This window comes from Elaeis guineensis, chromosome 9 (assembly GCF_000442705.2).
Source record: "Elaeis guineensis isolate ETL-2024a chromosome 9, EG11, whole genome shotgun sequence".
Lineage (NCBI taxonomy): Eukaryota > Viridiplantae > Streptophyta > Magnoliopsida > Arecales > Arecaceae > Elaeis > Elaeis guineensis.
In genome coordinates this window covers 15024612-15036890 of record NC_026001.2, presented here as the reverse complement: position 1 = coordinate 15036890, position 12279 = coordinate 15024612, and the positions used below count along the sequence as shown (strand labels likewise).

General features: G+C 38.6%; 1 protein-coding gene across 1 annotated transcript; it reads left to right on the top strand.

Moving 5' to 3' along the window:
• The first annotated feature begins 9204 nt into the window (after positions 1 to 9204).
• On the top strand, positions 9205 to 11775 carry LOC105051627 (two-component response regulator ORR41-like). The gene is made up of 4 exons (XM_019852798.3): positions 9205 to 9476; positions 9813 to 9959; positions 11439 to 11558; positions 11710 to 11775. The coding sequence occupies exons 1-4, from the start codon at positions 9288 to 9290 to the stop codon at positions 11773 to 11775; spliced, it is 522 nt and encodes a 173-aa protein (XP_019708357.2). The 5' UTR covers positions 9205 to 9287.
• The last annotated feature ends 504 nt before the right edge of the window (positions 11776 to 12279 follow it).

Below are 12279 nucleotides of genomic sequence, written 5' to 3'. Positions count from 1 at the left end.
GGTGCTGAGTTGATTCTGACAAGTCCTGAGGGGTTTATTATCGAGCAAGTCTTGAGATTCAACTTCAACACTTTCAATGATGGTGCTGAATATGAAGCCCTAACTGTGGGGTTAAGGATGGCAAAAAAACTCGAAGTTAAAAAGTTAAAGATTTTTACCGACTCATAGCTTATGATCGGATAGGTACGAGATCAATTCGAAGCTAAAAACTCTGTGATGGCTCGATATTTGCAGAATATAAAGGAACTGTTGAAAAATTTTGAGGAGTTAGAAGTCCTATAAATTCTAAGATCAAAGAATGTTCGAGCTGATGCCTTATCACATGTTGCTATATCAAGATTTTCGAAACTTAATGAGAAAGTCCTGAATGAGTAGTTGGAGAAATCGAGTATTGAAGTCCTCCTTATTTTTTTGGTCGGCCATAAACCGAGCTGGATCGATCTACTTGTGGATTATATAACTAAAAAAATTTTATCTGAATGATCCCATCAAGGTCTGAAGCTTTAAAAGGCAAACTCCCGGTATGTTCTCCAAAGAGATCAAGTATACAAAAGATCTTATTCACTCTCTTTATTTCAGTGCCATCGAAAGCTGATTATGTACTTTGGAAGGCACATGAAGGAATATGTGAAAATCATCTGGGAGACATATTACTTGCTTATAAAGTGATTTGATAAGACTATTATTGGTCAACTATTCAAAAAGATGCAACCGACCTCATCAATAAATATGATCAGTGTCAAAGGTATGCTAATATCCAACATCTGTCTACTGTCGAACTCATTTTCATTACTGCACCATGGCTCTTTGCAATTTGGCAGATGGATATACTGGGACTTTTTCCAGTGGAAGCGAGTCAAAAAATTTTTTGATGGTTACTATTGATAACTTCGCTAAGTGGGTGGAGACAGAGCCTCTGGCTCAAATCATTGAGAGAAAGATGTAGGATTTCGCATAAAAATAAATAATATGCCGATTTGGTTTACTTTAGATAATTATTACTGATAATGATTGACAGTTTGATAATCTCAAGTTCAAAGAATTCTATTTCAAATTTCATATTGATCATCGGCTTACTTCTATTGGGCATCCACAGTCGAATAGTGAGGCTGAAGTCACGAATAGGACTATCCTTCAAGAGTTAAAGACTAGGCTTGCAGAGGCAAAGAGGTTATGAGCTGAAGAACTTTATAGTATTCTATGGGCTTACAGAACTATGTATCAAATTTCTATTGAAGAAACTCTTTTTAAACTCACTTACGGAGCCGAAGCTGTGATTCCAGTTGAGATTGGCCTATCATTCGATAGAGTCAGAAATTTTCATGAGACGATGAATTTTGATCGATTGAGAATCGATCTAGATCTTTTTAAATAGATAAGAAAGCAAGCCCATACCAGAATGGCAGCTTATAAGCAAAGAATTGTTAAGTACTATAATGCTCGAGTAAAACTGAAGTCATTTTGAAAAGGTGATTTCATCTTGAGAAAAGCTGAAGTTTCTAAGCCGGATAAACGAGGCAAGCTAGCTCCAAACTAAGAAGGACCTTATCAAATCTCTGATGTTATTCACCCAGAAGCCTATAGAATTGAAAATCTGGATGGATCTTGTATTTCTCGCACTTGAAATTCTGAAAATTTCAAGAAATACTATCAATAAAAATGCTCCAAGGAGCTCATCTTTGTATGTCATATGAGAATTGAAAATTCGATTTCCAAATCGATAAAGCCCTGAAGGGTCAGAAGGGAGATGAGATCTTTTGATCTATGAAAATTTGATCTCTGGATTGATAAAGTCCCAAAGAGTCGGGAAGAAGATGAGATCTCTCGATCTGTGAAAATCCGATCTCTGAATTGATAAAGTCCCGAAAGACCAGAAGGGAGATGAGATCTTCTGATCTGTGAAAATTCGATCTTTTGATTGATAAAGCCCCAAAGTGCCGGGAAGGAGATGAGATCTCTCGATCTGTGAAAATCCGATCTCCGAATTGGTAAAGTCCCGAAGGGTTGAGAAGAAGATGAGATCTTTCAATCTGTGAAAATCCGATCTCTAGATTGGTAAAGCCCCAAAGGGCCAGAAAGGAGATGAGATCTTTCAATCTATGAAAATTTAATCTCTAGATTGATAAAGCCCTGAAGGATCGGAAAGGAGATGAGATCTCCCGATCTACAAAAATTTGATCTCTAAATTGGTAAAGCTCCAAAGGATCGAGAAGGAGATAAGATCTCTCAATTTATGAAAATCCGATCTCCGGATTGATAAAGCCCCGAAGAGTTGAAAAGGAGATGAGATCTTTCGATCTATAAAAATTCAATCTCCAAATTGGTAAAGCCCCGAAAGATTGGAAAAGAGATAAGATCTCCCGATCTATGAAAATTCGATCTCTAGATTGGTAAAGCCCCGAAAGACCAAAAAGGGGAAAAGATCTCCCGATCTACAAAAAATTGATCTCTAGATCGATAAAGCCCCGAAGGGCCAAGAAAGAGATAAGATCTTTCAATCTATGAAAATTTGATCTCCGGATTGGTAAAACCCTAAAGGATCGAAAAAGGAAAGATCTCCCAATCTACAATAATCCGATCTCCAGATCCGTGAAGCTCTGAAAGGCTAGGAAGGAGATAAGATCTTCCGATCTATGAAAATCTGATCTCTGAATTATTAAAGTCCCAAAAGGCTGGAAAAGAGGATCTCCTGATCTATAAAAATCTGATCTCCAGATCGATAAAGCCCCAAAGGGTCGGAAAGGAGAAAAGATCTTCTGATCTATGAAAATCTGATCTCCGAACTAGTAAAGCCCTGAAGGGTCGAAAAAGAGGATCTCTTGATATACAAAAATCCAATCTTCGAATCAGTAAAGCCTCAAAGGGCCGGAAAGGAGTTAAGATCTTCTGATCTATGAAAATCCGATCTTCAGATCAGTAAAGCCCCGCAAGGCTGGATCGGAGACAAAATCTCCCGATCTATAAAAATCCAATCTCTAGTTCGAGGTTATCTTATAAAAAAATATCGATCTTAAGATCAAGACTTTCTTATTGAGAATATCGATCTTTGAATCAATGTTATCTTGGAATTCTATTAAGAAATCGATCTCCGAATCCAGATTATCTTGAACTTCTATTGAAAATCTACGGATCTCTAGATCTTATTACATTGAAAGTCTAACCTGTTTAACACTGCATTGGATAAAGCTACAATCTTGCAAGATATGTGTAGTTTTTTTGCCTTGAAAAGTTATGGAAATTGCTAAGTAATAGGAATGTACATATCGGACCATGACACATTGGGAAATATTTCCTTCATTACTATGAGAGAAGAATGTAAAAGAAAGGACCCACATCGGGTCATTACAGCTCAAAAAAGAAAAAAGACCCATAATGGGTCGTTGTTGACTAAAAGGACCCATACCAGGTCAATACATTCCAAAAAAGAAGTAAGTCACAAGATAACAATGGGAGCCTCAGAGCTCTTTGGATCTATTTCTTCTTTAGTTTGTTTCGGCTCCTTGATGACCTCAGTAGTTGTATGGGGCTCCACAGATACCACCTTGGTTATAGGGGCTTTGGCTAGAGGCACCGTAGTGATGGCTACTGCAACGATGATCTCGATATTCTTCACCATAGTCTCCTATCGATCTATCATCATGGTCGATTCCTTGAGTGTTTCAATAGGCAGTTCGGGCTCTCCTTGTATGCCCATATCAATAGCAATTTTTGGTGTCACCTTAGAGATATTGACTTTGGGATACAGCTTCTTGATCAGATTTCGGTATTGATAGAACCCGTAGTTGTACACCCCCTCAAAACTCTCGATTACCTCCTCCTTGAACTCTTTGGAGGCCTCATACAACTTCACTGCCTTCGTCACTTTATCCTGTTCCTTCTTAACCTATCTCTTCAGGGCTTCTATGACCTTTTCGTGAGCCTCATTGGCCTTAATTGTCTTCTGCAGCCTCGGCTTCAATTCTTTATTCTTTTTAACCCATATATGTAGGTCGAAGATTTTTATTTTTTGTTCATTAATCTTTCATTGAAGATTCAGGAGATTCTGGTTCTTTTCCTTCAATAATGTCAGCTTCTCTTCGAGCTGAATTTTGAGTCCTTCAGTGCGTTCAGATTCCTTCTCAGCTTTTTTTTTAGCAGCCTTCTTCTTCTCTTGGAGGATTATCAAGTTGGCATCCATGGCCTCCTTATTTTTTAGCAAATAGGCCATATTTTCATACATAACCTGAAAGTCGACAGTGACCTACAGGATGAAAATTTAGATCGGTCACTTATCGATGCAAAAAACAGAGAGAGAAGCAGAAGAAGAAAAAAAAAGGATACTTACATGCATAAGATGCTCTCAGTCATGATTTCTGATCTCCTCCAATTTGTTCTTTCGAGATGTTTCCAGATTGACTATCGGTAGCACTGAATCGAGAAGATCGTGACCTAACTGACATCGCTCTAGAAGTGACATCTGCCCCACAATATCTCCCTCAGCTGAGGTCGACAGGGCTACAACAATAGTTGCCTTGTGACCTGACTCCTTGGGAGGATGTGTAGGTCGAAAATCATCCTTTTTCCTCGCCTCGATTGGTTGGCAAGGTGGAGGCTTAATTGATAGACCCAGGGAGTACTCTGTGGACCCCAAAAAGTGTCGCTTCTCTCCAAGGTGGCGGGAGAAGGAGTGGCTGATGTAGATTAGAATGATACCTGGATAAGAGGATCTGCACCTTTAGCCTTCTTCGATGCAGAAGCAGCAGCAGATAGCTTTGGTTGTTTCTTCCTCTTCTGATCCTTCAATCTGCTTGGATTGAACCTCATTTCTGCATAAGACAGTTATATATTTCAGAAAAATAAAAATACAGGAGAAAAGAAAAAGCTGGAAGTAAAGTTCATCGGCCTTATCCCAATGAGAGTATAGGCTAATACCGATATCGTACAATGCCTAATCATTTACCAGCTTGGATAGCTTGGGCACCTTGATGGTAATTAGGGCTGAGTGAGCCTCCTCATCTCCGAGGAGGATTTCATAATTAGAGTTCCACTTGGTGTTTGGACACCCCCATGAAGTCCCAAAATCCCATGGAATGGGAGCTCGGACCAAAAAAAAAAAGACTTTTCCAACCATGAATGGAGGAAGGAAGGGTAGGGCCAACTTATAGTTTTTTTGTACTGAGAAGTACCACCAGCCCTTCTCACACAGGTATCTTTTCAAAACAACTAGCAATCTGAATAGAGAGATCCTAAGTTCTATGTGTTGGAGGCTACATATTATTATGAATATTACTATTATCCTAATGGCATTCGGGGTCACTTGAGTGGGATGAATCCTGCAAAAATCAAAAGCATTGCAGAAAAATGGGTGCAATGAAATCGAAATCTAGATTGGAGGGCTTCATCATAGAAGGCTATGCAACCTTCTGAAGGTTCGAAAACCCAACCTTCTGGGTCTGGCGCCAACATTTCGTGTTCATCGAGTATGTCGTATTTTTTTTGAAGATTCATTAGATTCTCTTCAGTCAAAATAGATCTCTCTGTTTTTGGACCAAGGTAATCCAGAAGACCATGTACATGTTTCAGACTTTCCTCATCTACAGGATTAGTATCAGGGTTTTTCTGAGGAAGATTTTCTAATTCAAAAGCTAATAAGGGCTGGGTCGATCAAATCTGTGTGTCATTTACGACCTCCTTTTCCTTTCTATCTCTAGCAGATATTTTTTTTCTAAAAGATTTTTTAAAAAAAAGATAAAAAGGAGGAATATGATGAGAACTAAAAAAGGGCTATTCGGAGGCTAAAAAAAAAATAGATGAGAAAAAGATCAATACCTAAAGCCAATGGATGAAATCTCTCCCAGAGATGAGAAATAAACTCTTCTTCTTTGTCTCCGATGAGCTTCCTACTTCTCCGACGGTCATTGAACATGGAAGAACTCTTAGAAACAATCCGACAGCACCTCCATAAAAAAGCAGCAAAAATGAACAGTTGCTAGGGGGCAAAAGTCTTTTGAAGGCGAATCAACGGTTCAAATGAACTGATCCCATTATTAATCTGTGACATTTGGCACCGATCCAACGATCTTGTCAGGAGGTGGTTCGATGCACCTTCACCAGATTTGGCTACATCAGATCGATGCACTATTATATTGATTGGCCAATCAGGTGCTGACAAATGGTGCACATCTATCCAATATTTTTTGAAATGATTTTTTAGGCAATCATGATGGAAAGATCTGGCGAATCATTTTCTAAAAGGTTAGGTCTCTTCATTTTCTGTCAAATAATTAATTTTGATATTATCGAGATAAGGTGCATTTATATCAGGCAGCAAGATCTCCAGATCGGTAAAGCCCCACCGATCTCCAAATTGGTAAAGCCTCAAAGGGAACAGGTAAAAATTCGATCTTCAGACTGGTAAAGCCCCGAAGGGCATAGGCAAAAATTTGATCTTCAAATCGATAAAGCCTTGAAGGGCACAAATAAAAATTCGATCTTTAGATCAATAAAGCCCCAAAGGAAACAGGCAAACATCCGATCTTCATATCGATAAAGACTCAAAGGGCACAGGTAAACTCCAATCTTCAGATCGGTAAAGCTCTTCAAGGCATAGATAAAAATTTGATCTTCAAATCAGACATTTTTACTTTCCATTTTCGATCTAATAACTACCACTTCAGATATAAAAAGTGGAAGATAAAGTGTTGGTGCACTAAACCGATCCTACGTCACGTGACATCATCGTATGAGTTCAAGAAATTATCGATCTCAAAGTATCGAATATCACAATATATTAAGTTCAAATTGCTAACAAGTGGTGAGGTCGGATTATTATCGACCTCGATCAAAGTACATCCGTGCTTCTTAAAATTGGGACATCAGGAGACTCAAGCGATAATAACCGATCTCCTTTATCTCACCTGGGTATTTAACTGAGGTCAACTGCTACAGTATTGATAGCAATCGTCCTATGGAAGTCTTCCGCGATCTCTACAACTAAGTTATAGCTGGCCACGACCTTATACATAGTTGGCCACAATCTCGTGTATAGTCGGCAAATACAACTAAGTATGGCTTCATTTCTAGTTAGTATGTACAACTGTACTCTAGCTCACATACAGATGGCTCTAATTGCCTAACAAATTCTTCTAACGGTCTAACAAACTTTGTAACAGTCTCATCAGCCTCTCTATAAATAGAAGGCCAGGGATCCTCTAGAAGTAAGTTTACAATTTCAAAATTCGGAGGAGACTCTACCGATAGAGAACTTTATTAGTTCTTGAATAAGAACTATAGTTCCTGCTTAGTCTCCTCTAGTTCCACCCTCTTCTTATGCTCTACTACTCTTTTCCACTTTTTGTTTTTGAGGCTCTATCGGAGGGTCAAGAACCAAAAGATCCCCATCCGATTTCTTGGCTTGTCTTGCAAGTTCTCTTGAAGGCACTTCAGGTTGGACTACGACCTACTCCAGCTCGATTTCTTCTGATCTACCCCATTCTTGAATTTTTGAGCCTCGCAGCAATAATGTGTTTATTAGTTTTTCTTTATGGCATGGATATTGTTAGTGCTAGATAAGCTCAAATGATTTTTGACTCCTCGCATTCTAAAAAGCTCCATGGTGATAATAGAAGTTGTATTATCATGCACCTATTAAATAAGAAGCAAAAGATCTGCATCTCATACACTATCTCTAGCCTCATGACCATCATCACGTCATAAAGCACCATAAAAATCAATCTATATGTATAATATATCAATCAAATGATCTAGTAGAGTTGCTTACCAAAAAAAAAAAAATGATCTAGTAGAGTCCAATGAGGATACCCAAAAAAAAGAAAAAATCAAGAAAATTAGAAAAGAAGTCTTGGGCACCTAACCAAAGTTCTCAATCTGCGCCACAGTAGTCCTTGCCGCACCTCAATAATAGATCCTCAATAATAGAGCTTCATGTAGCACAAATAATTTTCATCCTCAGAGAAATTTCTATGCACTTATCGACAAGAACCAGCTCACAAGTGTTAGCTAGATTCAAATTGCCAAAATAAGAAGAATAAATATTTTCTTCGAAAACCAAAAATATCCTGGTACGGGTTGGAAATCAACCATAAGATAGACGTAGCCGTGACCCAAACAGCACCTCGGCAGTTGACCCCCCCGTCCCTTCCAGATTTAGCAGAGGCAGCCTCATTTGGTGGGGAAGAAGGAAAGAAGAAAGCTATGTCACCAGTGGAAGCTTGGACGCATGGATCAGTACAGGAGGAAGAAAAGGTGGTACCACAGCACATGGCTGCCAGTTCTCCTTTACCTCTTTGTAGGGGGAGCAGCAGAATCCCAGGTCTTGATCACTTGCTTCCACACTTGGTGGTAATGAATTAGCACTACACCATTCCTCCCTTTCTATTTTCCCTCATTTGTTTCCCATTTGCATTCTCGTTCCTGTTTACTAAACTCGTCTTGAACGTCCCTAAGAACAGTTAGAATCTCCCATGAATTGCTTAGAGTAACGTCGTAAAAGGGTAGAGGAGATTGGGTGGTTTGATGAGATCATTTGCATGGGGAACCTAACACCTTGTCCTTCGTTTTGTTGCCGTTTTACGTCTAGTGCTCCCACATTCAGCACTTCATGCACATAATTGGGCCAGTTCTCAGTATAGTCATGCCTACTTTTGTACACAATATACCCATTTTATACATGCTTATGTATGGATTAGAGATTAAACATAAAACTTATAATCACTAAGAAAAGGGAAAATGAAATTCTTAGTCGTCAACAGGTTTATTGGAAAAAGAAAAAAGCAAGAAAAATTATTCAACAAGAATGAAACAATGATGGCCAATTCAACAAGAAGCTTCATTACATGGTTTAGTCTAGTTTTATTTTTTAATTAATTTCTGAAAGGAAAAAGAAATGAAAATATCACAAAAGGGGTCCCAAAGTTTTAAGGCCTCCTTTTATAACATATTCACGTAGAGAATATATGAGATCAATTATTGCCATATCTCCCACGTATCAACGTGGGGCCTATGGAGGCTTTCCCTCTCACATCTTATAGACAAGCATCCTTTACTTCAGTGTTGCTAGTAATGGCAAGAGGTTTTACGCATTTACCTCCCTTGTTTCCATTTGGCAAGGTGAGCTTGGCAGGTGCCAAAATGACCATTGCAAAGGAATAGATTAAGTTGTCTACAAATTGCTGCATTTCTTCTTTCTCCTCCTACTGACCAAGTTCCATTCTCGGCCAGTGGGTGGCAGACTCCACTCATGGAGGCTGCTGGGTCCCAGGCTACGGTGTTATCTGCATGGCCATTGTATGAATTCGATGCACATTCTACTGCACCAGCCGCCAATGTGTTTTTATCGTCATTCTTCCACCTCAATTCTATGTCCTCCCACTCCATTAGCAAGGATTTGGTTCTCGCTGCACCACGACAGCGGACGGGCTTCCATGGGTTCAACCAGGAGGAGGGTTCTTCTGGTCGAGGACGTCGAGATCAATAGGGTAAAAAGCACTAGAATCTTATGATTTTGTTTTGGATATTGTAGTCATGGAGATAAATTATATGTACATATCTAATGGATATATTGAATAAGAGAATGTGCGCAGCCTCTGCGTGCACTGATCTTCGGCTAAGCATTTTGCTAGAGGTCTTTTTCTTTAAAATTTTTAATTTGGTGTTAATTGTCAGGTAACAGCTCTTGCTGTTAGTTTGGGCTTTGGTATTTTGTGGGTTGGTACCATTTTGTTTTTTGGAACCTTAAATATTTTTGCATTTTCTGACTCTTTGTTCTATATAAGTATCTGAGGAGTAACATACATATTGTGAATCAAGTTCAGGTGGTGGTGAGGAGGCTCGTGAGTGAACTTAACGTGATGTTGGAGGAGGCAGAGAATGGCAAAATAGCAGTGGACTTCATCAAGCAAGGCAGAACATATGACCTTATCTTCATGGATAAGGAAATGCCTGTTATGAATGGCCTTGAGGTAATTTAGTTGATGCAAATTTCACAGACAAAATTTGCATTGCTAGTTTGTAAGTTTTTCATTGCTCCTTTCCAAGCATCCTTCTCCTTTTATGAAGTGTAGATAAACTATTTGCATGTGTATGTATACCTTTTAACTAGAAGGTGCTTATGTACTTATTTATCGCTCCAAAGTTTGAAATGCTGTTTTTATCCCTTTAAAAACCCTGATAAGCGCTAGTTCCCCTCTGTTAATCAGAAACATGCATAATTGTCTTGAAAATGTGAAGATTGCGTACTCCTATGATTCAATGACATCCACCGGATAAGAAATAGATTTACAATATAATTTATTACAGTCAAGCGTACATGGCTCAGTATCTATTCCCGTGTGAGGTATTGCCTGCTTTGACACATATCAGATGTCGCACGATTTTGTCCCATGTAAAAAATACCTTATTAAAGAAAGAGAAGGTCCTATCCTATATAAACCAGAATTTTTCTTTGGTCACAATTGATGTAGGACTAAAAGTACCATCCTCCCACAACAATAGCCCCTCCTCCCGGTCAAAGAGGACTCTATGTGCATGAGCAAAAAATAGTTATAATAGATAGCACCAATATTACAATCAAAGACTCAGATGGCTCAAATGGATCGGTCTTTGCTCTAGGCATTGTTTACTTTGACTCATATCAAATGCCACATGATTTTGTTCCATGTAAAAAGCACCTCACTAGGGAGAGATAAGGTCCCATTTCATATAAGCCAAAGTTCATTTTGACTCACAATCGATGTGTGACTAAAGATTTCATCCTCCCATAATATAATTTATTTAAAATTTTTTCCACGTGTGTAGTGTGTGCTCGTGCATGTGCACATGCTCATTCACTTTTTATTGTCTAATTGTATATCAATTGTCATTTTCTTTTGACAGTATGCTAATTGACTGGTTGAATGAACTTTAGCTAAGTTTAGGAATACAGAAGTTAAAGGAAAATGACCATAAAAGTGTGCAAGCAGATTTTAGACTTTTTAAGAGATGTGTAAAAAAAAGAGATGCCTACAGCATCAATATTTTCGAAGCTAAATAATATATGACAATTCCAACTTTTGTCTCAGCGTGCAGATCAAGCACAGTCACTCAATTTTTGCATCCCAATCCCCCTTCCCCTCAAAAAACGAAGGGAAACCAAAAAGCCACTGCATTGACTCAAGCAACAAAATATCTCTTGAACTCCTCTCGGCATGACTAGACATGTACACTTACCTATGCTTCAATTAGATTGGCTGCAACTAGGTCCAGTTGAAGTATAGGATACAGTTAATTTCAGGTATAGGATCTAGAACTGAACCCTTTAAAATGAAAGTTGAAGTATGAAGTACCTTTTTATGCCCTGTCTAAATTTTAGGAAGGAGTTTGATCTAAATCTCTCTCTCTATCTATCGATTCTCTCTCTATGTGTGTGTGGCAGATAGCTTACAACATGCTTTTAATTACAGGCAACAAAGCAGCTACGTTCACTGGGAGTGACCACACCAATCATTGCGTTATCTGGTGACTGTCTACCTTGTGATAGAGACCTCTTCATCCATGCAGGGGCTAATGCTTTCCAAGCCAAGGTATATGATATCCAAAATTGTTCATTAATGGATATAAGATGGATGCTTAATTATAACTTATCATTCTGCTAAAACATATTACTAACATATGTTTGCTGTTGGAGATGCTTTTCCATTTGATGATTAATATCTACCGGTTTTGCTGATGCAGCCGCTTTCGAAAATTGAACTGGTTCGGATTCTTACCGAGTATGGACTCAGCATCAGTCATGCTTAGCGATTGATCATTTTGATCAACTATGTGACATCTAGCTAGCTAGGTTCTTTTTCTCATAGCATGGCAGATATTTATTGTCTGTCACATGTAAATATATCTACAATTAGCTATATAACTTGACTAGTTGATGACTCCAAATTTCTAGCTCTTCCAAGGCCTCTTTTTTGGGATGTAAAACAGCAGGAAGATACCTCTGGGTGGATGTTGATATCCAGTTACATGGTACTAATACTGGCATCATCATTATGGATGGCTAGTATCTAGAGAGGGTGCTATGTGAGGTTATGGGTTCATCATTGGGGTTATTCTTCTGCTCAGACACAAAATTGCCTGCTTACTGCAGGACAAATGGACAAGTAACAAGCATGAACATAAATTGGGCTATAACTCCTTTTCTGCTGGAAATCTAAACTTGATGATTGCTTCCTGTTTACCTCGGTTTGTTTAGGATGAGTTGTTTGAATACATAAAGCATCTCATGGAAATATTTTTGACTGAGTTTGA